At 41.4% G+C, this 10,361-nt stretch overlaps 1 protein-coding gene across 2 annotated transcripts in view; it reads left to right on the top strand.

Moving 5' to 3' along the window:
* Positions 1–1,044: 1,044 nt before the first annotated feature.
* sema3d (sema domain, immunoglobulin domain (Ig), short basic domain, secreted, (semaphorin) 3D) overlaps positions 1,045–10,361 on the top strand; it is a 30,709-nt gene continuing 21,392 nt past the window's right edge. For both annotated transcript variants that reach the window (XM_070907747.1, XM_070907745.1), the window contains exons 1-2: positions 1,045–1,154; positions 8,604–8,861. In XM_070907747.1, the coding sequence (XP_070763848.1) occupies positions 8,654–8,861 (208 nt within the window). In that variant the 5' untranslated portion in view covers positions 1,045–1,154; positions 8,604–8,653. The remainder of the gene's footprint in view (positions 1,155–8,603; positions 8,862–10,361) is intronic.

The raw sequence follows: 10,361 nt of genomic DNA, 5'->3' as shown, positions 1-10,361 counted from the left end.
ATACAGCTGTTGTTTCCTCTCACCAGCGCCTGAGGGGATCCCAGAGGAGCAAACACCAAGTTCAGAAAGATGATCGGCTTTGACAGGACATGCTTGCTCATATATCACAAACTGAACAATTATAGGATTATCCCAGCGGCATGACACACATTTTAATGATCAAATCCATTTGAGTCACTCCCATTTACTAGAAAATAAGTCATGCAAGGCTCTTTATCTCTCCACCCTATAATATTCTAATAGTCTTGCTTATATCATGTCTCTGGTACTCAAATCAATCAGCTCATAGTTTTTTTTATGATATCTATCAATTTTGTATCATATTTCAGTACCACTTTCTAATAAGACCGCCTATATAAAGGGCTATAAGCTGTAATTAATGGCTTTATTAATGTTTGACCAATCATTTACTCATACTTTATAGAATATAAGCCATTAGAACCACTTATGGGTTGCCAGTTTGTGAAAATCCTGCTCCTTCCCTTCTGGAAAAGGGCTACAGAACATCTGAATCAGAATCAATTTGTTAACTTTTAAACAACATTTACAACCACAAACTTGATGGATTATTGTAAGAACACTTTATTAATGCTTTTCTATACTCCATTTTACTGCAATATGCATATCTTATAAAATATACATGTAATTCTATAATTCTGCTTTTGCTCTTTTGTTTCTATTGTTTGCACTTTCAAATAAAATAAACATGTTTGAGTAAAATTTAAGGATGCGTGGTGGCCACTGGACGGTCCTAACCCAGTCCTGGCTGGCAGTGGTACCGATGCTGAGGGTCCCTCCCCTCCAGCTGCAGCAGTGTAATTGGGAGTTTGCAGTCTCTCGCGAGGCGAAATGCCACAGATTAACCAGCCACCCAACACACACACACACACACACACACACACACACACACAGAGAGAGAGAGAGAGAGAGAGAGAGAGAGCGCACCAAGAGTTCAAGAGCACCAGTGTGCGTTTAACTACAATTAAGGGGAGTGGAAATATTTGTGGGAAGTATTCACTTTATCCATTTCTTTTCTTTGGGTCGGGACAGGGTTGCTCAAGTGTCGCTTACTTTCCTGCGCCAGGCAATTAAGGAGAGTGAAGCTGCTGTCATGTGCTGCTTGTGAGAGGAGACGAGTTGAGTTGAATGCTCAGGTAAGCACAACAATGACACTGTAAATGAGTTCATTCAAAACCTACAACTTTGTGTCAGGTACATCGCTGGACTTTTATGTGCTGTTTTTTTGGGGGGTATTAACCGAGGTTACATGATGGGTTGTTATTAAAGTGGGTCGACAGCAGATTAGAGGAAGGAGACACTTATCAGCAGGCTACAGGTTTTCTTTTCTTTTATCTTCATGATCTTATGTAATGTTTGACACAACACAGTTTGTTGACTTTAGACACGTTTCCGTCCTGTACCGTTGATGTGTCTGTCTATAAATATTTCGATATTTGCGACTCCTTCTCCAACTTTTAATTTCTGCAGAACAACTTTCCAAAGATTCTAAATCCAACCCTTCAAAATGTCAACGTTTAAGAAATTCTTAATAGCTTTTTTTTTTTTTTAAAGCATGGTGACAACTAACTTTTCACACAATGTCGTGGATTTTGAAATTCAAATGACTGGAATTGTAAAAATCACCAATCTTTTTTAATACATGTTAAACATCAGACAGCAGTGATGTCTTTCTGAAGTGTGCAAACAGTAATGGGTTGATGGTGTTTCAAAGAATAAAAGCACATTAATGTGATATTAATCTATTCAAACATTTCATTCAGTGCAGCTGGAGTTGCAACCTCAAATCAATCACAATGCATCAGTGTTTTATTTTACAGGACTGAGGGATATATAGCGCCAGAGAGGTACAGATGTATATAATTACATTAGAAGTTGCTTGAGTGGCAGAATGTTAGGGTACCAAATGTGTTTGACGAGTGTTTAGGCAGTTTTTGAGGAGGGGGGCGAGTGTGGGGGCTCCACATACCCTCAAATTGAATGTGACTAGGTGCACTTAAACAGCCAAGTCCTTTTCCCTGAGCCAAATATTCACGTTGTGGATCTACAGTACATTAAACATGCTGCAGTGAACATACTTTACTTATGGAGCTCACTGCAATGTGTGCATTTGTGTGGTTTACTGTGCAGCCTGTATATCTAACAGTCTGAAGGACCCACTCTCCACTTACTGTGCTTCTAAAGGTTTATCTAACTCCCTACAAGGAGCTTTGGGTTGAGGGGGTGTTGTGAGAGAGGCAAAGAAACGGTCAAAGAGAGGCAGAGAGAGATTGGAGTTGTGTGGATATTGATTTCTCTGGCAGGGTTTCAGGGCTTTCCATCAGCATGATGGAGGTAAATAAATGATTTCTGCTTCGGGCCACAGTAAGACAACTCAGAAAATCTTGTCTGATTTTCTCCTTTAAACACCGTCCAATCGTTGCGTCACTGAGGTGGTGTCTGCCAGGCATACTTAATGCACCCGGGAGATGTACACTTGTGAGCTTTGAGGACTTTGAAGGGACTTTTGAAGAAGTGACAACACACTTTGCAGATGAAACTGTATCCTAATGTCGTTTCTGTGAGTGCTTTGGTATGATTGGGAAAGTGGATTTGATAATAAGTTAAAATGTGAGACTGGTTGAAGGGTTTTGGTAGGGTATGTGGATTCCTTTGTTCACTATATCAATCAATACAAACCCATGCTGTGTAACCCTGAGCCTCCTGGGTGCTTTGGTTCACTCCTGTTCTGTGTGGCGTGTCTGGACTCATCCAACATTACCCTAAAAATCACAGCATCAATATTCAGCTGTGTTTTGAATGGCCTACAGCACCATTCCTGCGCTCTCTGACAACCTCATGCAGTTCAGGCTTTTTCCTGGACAGTGATGAAAACTAAAAAATGAAAGAGTGCTTTCTCAAAACTCAACAGGTTTTGGGTGGAAAGTGTTATTAAAACATACTTGTAGCTGCGCTGCACGCTGGCCTAGCCTTATATGGTCACGTTTCCAGAATCCTTCGGTGCGGACAAACAAAGCAGCTAGGGCACCTTTACTGCAGTGGTGATGTTAGTGTGTTTAGAGAGTCTACAACGGCTAGGTGCCAATGACTTGCAGGCAGACAGCCCGGCTAGGTTTGCCTGCCCTGCAGCTCGGTGTTTCCTCTGTCTGTACTGAACTGTACCGGAGCGTGTGTGGAGGTAACCGCATAACAAAAGCCTTCCCAGGACTGAACAAAAGAGTTATTTCCCACATTTGTAGAAGACTCTAATGCTCTTGAGATGAGTTGTTGCATAGCTTACATGGGTGTACCCCCGTATCCTCAGGCCATCAGGAGAAAAGTGAGAGCACTTACAACTGTCAGTCACTGTTTTCATGCCCTGTTGCTCCCATCTGCCTACCTCAGGATGGTATTAGCTTACACACACACATATGCTCATACATGCAGACACTCATACACATTCAGAGTTGCGTGCCCGGGTCATGACCCGTTCAGCATGTGTAGGGTTACTTGTTTTGTTGTCCCTTATCAACAAACCTATCGGCATGTTTATCTATATGCCGTTGTCTCAGTTACATGGTTGCTTCTCAGTTTTGAAAAGCCATCTGACTTTGTTTCCACTTGTTTTTATGTTTCCATCGTCTCTATTGAAAAGAGTTAAACCACAGATCCAGTATCACTTCTCACTCCCCCACTCTCCCACCTTTCCATTCATCCATTGGTGTGACAGCAGACCTGAGTTGGCACTGGCTCAGTTGGAGCTGTGGGCTCCGTCTTCCTCTGTTACACCAAATTCTGTGACCCAAATACTTGTAAGTCTATGGTAGGACCCCTTACCCCTACCCCAGACCCTAACCATGAAAATCCTTTTCAGGTCACAGCATCTGATGGGTCACAGAATATGGTGTATCACCACCGACAAAGATTGGAGGATTAAATGGCTACATTAAACATAAAGCGAGTCTTTAACAAAGGCAGCACAAGCACTATTATCTGCTTTGGTGTATTTGGTTACCATACCAGCAGTTGCCCAGAGCGTTCTCTTACCAGTGTTTTCAGATAACAGCTTAGGGAGGGACAAAACGTGGACAGAGAAGGAATTTTATCCATCGCCGTTAGCTTTTTCCCCACAGACATGCTCTTCACTTCCAAAACGGAAAGAATTCCACTGGAATGTCCTCTCGTCTGGGAATTACCATTCATTGATTTCATGCATAGAGGTTTCAAGCAAAGTGTGATTGTCATGAGATGTCAGTCATTTTAATGTAGTGTTGTGAATGTGTTTATTGGACGCAAAACAGGACCTAAATGATTCGCTTTGACATAAACTCTTTAACTAAGGCAATGGAGTTAACTGTCAGGACTCCACTGCTGTTTAGCTGTGTGAGAGTTTCTGTTATCGGACAGCCTGATTCATAGGATTTAGTAGAAGGTAAGCAGCTGCAGGAAATACAGCATTTCCTAATGGCAAGGGATAATATGATCCCTATCCTAGTCCATGGAGAGGTATTAGATGTCCTTACCTAACGTGTTTTGCACTATGCATTCATTCATTATTTTGGGATAATTTACTGCAACGTTTTCAACTTCAAAGCCCACCTCTCTCTGTATCACCATGTTTTGATGATTAAATTTTGTGCGTGAGGGGATATTTTGGCAATTTATTTTGTATTCATTTTTTAGAGTGTAATTTCCCAAGAGATGCATGCATGCTGTGCTGATGGATACGGTGTTTCACTCAGATAAGGTGGGGTAATGTTTTTGGTTAAAATCTAAAATGAATCACAGCTTGCTGCCTTGATGTTTACTTTATGACCTAAGTAAACACATTACAGAAAAAATGAGTGAGTGATGCTATAAAAGTTGCCAAAAAGCTTTAGCTTAATAGTATGTAGGTTGAGGTTTTTGATCTCAGTCCAGAATAGTCTTACATTTCCACAAGGATCACATGTTTCATATTTACTTGTTCTCTGGCAGTTAACAGTTCATTCTCAGCACACAGTTGAGATCTGGTGTAAGTGTGTATAGTGGTAACATTATTAAGGCAAGATAGTTTAGACAGAAGTTAGAAGATATAGATGTTGGACCCCTCAAGTCAATATTACTGGTTTTTATTAGTAGCCATTGGACACAGAGCTGGCAGTGCTATGCTTTGTTTCCAGAAGTCTTTTAGCTTGTTGTGGAAAGGGAAATAAATTACCCTTTCTCTAAAATATACGCTATATCACGGTGCCAAAACATAAAGAGAAAGAGTGGTGCTCGTCAATGTTTGAACAGTGTTGTGTTTCCTTCTTTACTGCCATCTATAACTGGAGTTATAGCTTACAGAACAACTCTAAAATGTAATACTCGTGGTATATGCTTTATAGTTTGTGTTTAATGAAAACACAAACAATGTGGCCTGGTGGCTGTCCTGTATTTTCCCTACGAGACATGAACTCACACAGACTCACAGGGGAGTTACATGCTTGCTTAAATGCAAGGTTGAAAAAAAGAGGATTGACTGTTGCCAAGAAAAACAACTAATGTCTTGAGAGCTAGAAACAATTACCTATGTTGTTCTGCCAGGTCAATGCCTGTGGTCAGGGAATAAAGACAAATAGCCGTGCTAATGCACTCTGTCCTGTGGAGATGGAGGGGTTTGATAATAGTGTACTCTACAGGACACCTGGGTGTTGCTAAATGCCTCATTAGGGGTGGTCTCTGTGTTAGAATGCCCATGGCCAAAGCACTTCTCCACCATCTGCTCCTTCCTCACGTCTGCTGACAACTTCTATAGTGAATATTGGGTCTTTAAAAAGTTCAGCTACCTTAAATTTCTTATATAGCGCCTTAATTTCTAGATTTTGGCTGCTGGTGAATGCTTGTTTTATGGCACATATACACTTGTTTGATGTTGAGCCCAAACTGGAAAAAAGACAGTATATTTGAGGAGGTGACATTCATAATATACTATATGTTGGGCTCAGATCAGAAGCCAACATCACCTTATTGGCTGCTAGCTTTAAATCTGTCACCATCGCCATCAGGATCGTTTCCCATCACCCCCTGCACCGTGTGCCGGTCATGCTGCCAAAGACAACAGGGACTCTAGCCGCCAGGAAACAGGGGTGTTAGCTTAACCCGCATGGCACAAGCCGTCTGTTTCGTCGTTTTCTCGCCTTCCTCTCCCTTCCTCTTTTCCTCTATCTCTTTTTTCATCTTTATTATTCACTCTTTCCGAAGTATTGACGGACTGGCATATCTTTTCCCTGCGTGACGATCCACTGTTGTCATCCTTTTCTCAACAGATGGAGAGTTTTTTAATGCTCCTCTTCTTGCACTTGAGCTTTCTCCTTTGTTTGGGGGGTTTTCTTGTAAAGGGGTGCTGCGCAGGCCTGTACTGCTGATAGATGTGGGCACTCAAGCGGTGAAGAGAGATACATTACTCGAACACTACTCACATGGGTGAAATCGTGTCACCGCTCCTCTGAAGACACTGTAGGGAGGATGAGCCCCACCAGCAGCACTATCACTGTTGCTCACAAAGAGTGCAAAGACCACACAGATTTAAACCTGCTCACTTTCTCACTCTCTTCGCTGATTGCCCATCCATCACACACAGCTCTATATCTGTATTTCTAACCCTGAAGGTGTGAAGGTGCCTCAATTTGTCATCTTAGATAAACACCAGTCTGTTTATCAGGGCCTAAGCCTCTCCAGTTTAAAGCGACAGGGCGCTTGGATGGGTGCCACTCTGCCCTGAATCTCAGTAATGAACTCAAGTTTCAAACGCCAGATGACAAAACTGGACAGGGAAAATAAATGTAGTGAAATGAGTTGTACTTTTACAGCTTGCCAACATGCCATTTTACATTTTTTTCATGCAATGCAAACCTCTGTGTGAAGGCGCTGAATGAATGTATGCTCTGAGAATGTCACCTTAATATAATATAATTTCCCAGGCGCCACATGGACAATATTTGTCCCAAATGGTGATTGTGTCTTCTCTTGTCTGTATGTCCAATTGCTTCAAGTGGAAGCAACATGCTTGGTTTCAGTATTTGAGAAATGTGAGTGTGTGTGCAACATTGGATCTATTAATCTAAGTTGGCATTGTTTATGTTGTCACAAGACAGGTTGACGTGTGTTATCTGACATGGGGGTGGAAGGAAAGTAATGAGGGAGATGTGGATATATGGGGGGAGGCATTCTTTTGATGCATTCATTAATTTCTTCATCGATTGTCTGGTTAATTATTAGTTAGATGGCTGTGGAATGTGTAGGAATGCAGGTTTTAAAAAAAATCACTGTTAGTACTCAGTTGGTACTGAGGTGATGCACTGCATACACAGCAATTCTAATTAAGGGTAAGTTTATCATGAGGTAACAACACACTCCAAGTAACAACCTGGTATGATGCACCACTTCTTGAGGTGGCACAAATGTGCTACTAATATGTGTGTAATTGTGCTGATTAGCGCCTGATTGAGAGTAAATAAGAAACAATTCATTAAGAAAGTAAGAATGAAGATTTTGATTATTTGTTTCTTGCATTAGTATCTAGCTTTTGTTATTGATATAAGTATCTTTGTTTACTATATAAGTACTTCAGGCACTACTTGTTAACTATTCATTTATTAAAGCTTAGTTCCTGAATTTGTTCTTGTCTCTTAATATAAAGTGTTACCAAAGAAAAGGCTGCAGACTAACATTGTCAGTTGCATGCCCTTCAAAACATCCCGTGTCCTGTGATGAACACATTAGCATGTTTGAGGGAATGTAGGTATCAGCACATCACATGTAGGTGCAAGGCTATTGGAAATCAGCATTAATGAAAAGAGTAAAGCCTTATTTGAATTGGACAACTTTTCAATCCCAGTTGGATCTTTTGTCAGGTCAAAATGATTGGGATTGAAACATTTGGATGTTTCCAGTGTTAAAATATTGAAGTTCCCTACTGAACATAACCAAAAAATGTCCAGTTTCTTTCTCAATGATTCCACTTTGTCCCATGCAATAGTGCATATCGCTCAAGTTCTCTTTGCGTATTAGTGATAGAAAAGCCAGTGCAGAGTGTTCCCATGACTGTTTACTCATACAGATCACTTTTCATTGAGTGTGAATTAATGTCTGTCCTACAGGCCTCTTTAATGCACTGTGAAGTCCCAGACAGGACATGGCCCAATTTTTTACAGGACATAAAGGAGGAGCTGACAGGGTCATCAGCCAGTGCTGAAACTCTTGGAAAGTATCTTTTAGTAAAATAATTAAATGAGTTATCCACGTCAAAAGAAGATGGAGGACAGAGGGAAACTGAAAGAGGCCTGGCAGAGTGAAAGATAGCAGAATGTGACTGTTTTGTTAGCCTGACCTTTGTTGTGGGCAAACAGATTTAAAGGCGACACAAAAGGAAAGCCAGTGACAGGCAACAGCTGATGCAGGACGGGTAAAGAGAGGGGACATGCCTGTAGGGCTCCATGGTGAAACAGCTGAATAGCCACAACAGAAACCTGGGTACATATCCTGCATGAAGTTTGATGAGACTGCGCACATACACTCATGCACACACACACACTTATGATTGCTCCTCCCTAGCTTGACTCTTTTCTCGGGTCTTCCTCCAGGGTTGCAGAAAAGGACAGAGTGAAAACGGAACAAGAGCACTCCACACACCATGAAGACAGAGGACTCTGTTAGTCAGAGTCTGAATGACGCTGGGGCTCTGCACTGCATGTCTGGCAGTAATTATGGCGGCAAAGGGAAGAAGATTAAGGTACTATCCCATCCAGGGGTCCCATTAGTGGGATTGATGTTGTTGGCCACCCTCCCTTTTGGAGCAAGCATCAAACAAAGTGTCCCCAGGGTCAAACTCAGCCACAGAGGTAAGAACTGAAATATTGTTGATTTGTCTGTTAATTTTATTGTTGTTACATATTTACATTTGCTTTGATACTTATCATATTGTTACAGTATGTGTTCAGGGCAGTCTGAGAGCAAAACAAAGTTTGGGTAATTTGAGTCATTTTGGATGTTTTATCTCATGCCAACAAGCCATCACCAGTGCACTTCCACAAGCTGGAGTCATAGTTAAAGCTACATGAGATACAACACTCTGACCTAAGATTCCCTTGAATTTGTTGTTTTTTTCACACATTTTGTTCTGGTATTATTTCAGCCATTCAGTGTGCATCTTCAAAGGCCACGTCTAGCTCTGTCTATTTCTCTCTGTAACATTTTTGTCTGCACTCGTCTCTTTTTCTCTTGTGGCTTTGTGCACACAGCCAAGAGGAAACGTGAAAAGAGGGATTAGTAGACTCTGTTGTGCTGTCAAAGTAAATGGTCTTTGAAACATAACTGTAAAGTAGAGTGAGAGATTTAAGACTCACTTGCGTATCCATTAACCCACTTTATAATTCCCTGTTTGTCACGTTTGATGGGCGCATGAAGGTTCCCTGGTCACTTTTTGTGAAACACGAACACAATCTCATAATCCTGTCTTGTCACATATCCTTATTACACGAACCTGCAGTCAGTTTGAATAAAATACAGTGTTGTTGCAGTCCAGTCTTATATGTCTAATTCACATGCAGAACATACATTTCATGTTGATGCCCTTGGTCCATAGGAGACCGTCGTTCAATCTGTTGTGTGTGTATTAGCCGGCTCATGTGTGCACTGTGTCCATGTGTTTAGTTTTGCGTCAACTGAGTCTGTTTGCTTTGTGCCACCGGGGGAAAGCTAAATTATTGCTTCCCTTAAAACCCATTCTAAACTCCAGTGCAAACTTTACTTCAAAGTCTCCATCCCTCATGCTATGTATCAACCACACAAATGAACTTCAGTCTTGCTCCATAAAATTGAATCCCCACTGTGACCTAAAAGTAAACTCACTCTGACTTCAACCTCCAAAAGCTCTCTTCTGGTGAAAGGCTTCTAAAACCCAGCATGGCTGGAAATAGATACACATGTATGTCCTGAGTGTCCAACATAAATATATGTAAGTAGCTGCAGGAATAATGATTGCTGGGGACAGTGTTTACTCAGCAGTTAGGCTAGCATTTAGCGCTACAGTTGGTCTCATTTTATCAGTTTGTTCCAAACCAGCCAGTTGATAAAAGAAAGCAGTTCATCATTTCATATATGATTGCATTTTAATGGGGCCATATTTCTGAGACGGCTTTTTTGATACTCTGTCAGGGTGTGTCTCTTGGCTTTGCAAAGAAGAAATCTATCAAAAGCAAAATCCATCTCCAACCCAGTGCACACATCATGCACACATCATCGTCATCGTCTCATCAGTGCACACTCTTCAAAAGCAACACCACCCAGCAGTGATCACTCTTCAAACATCACGTCGCATCACCCACTCCCGTGAAAGCACG

This window comes from Enoplosus armatus, chromosome 6 (genome assembly GCF_043641665.1).
Source record: "Enoplosus armatus isolate fEnoArm2 chromosome 6, fEnoArm2.hap1, whole genome shotgun sequence".
NCBI lineage: Eukaryota > Metazoa > Chordata > Actinopteri > Centrarchiformes > Enoplosidae > Enoplosus > Enoplosus armatus.
The sequence above is the reverse complement of the archived record's forward strand: the minus strand, read 5'-3'. Positions and strand labels throughout refer to the sequence as shown.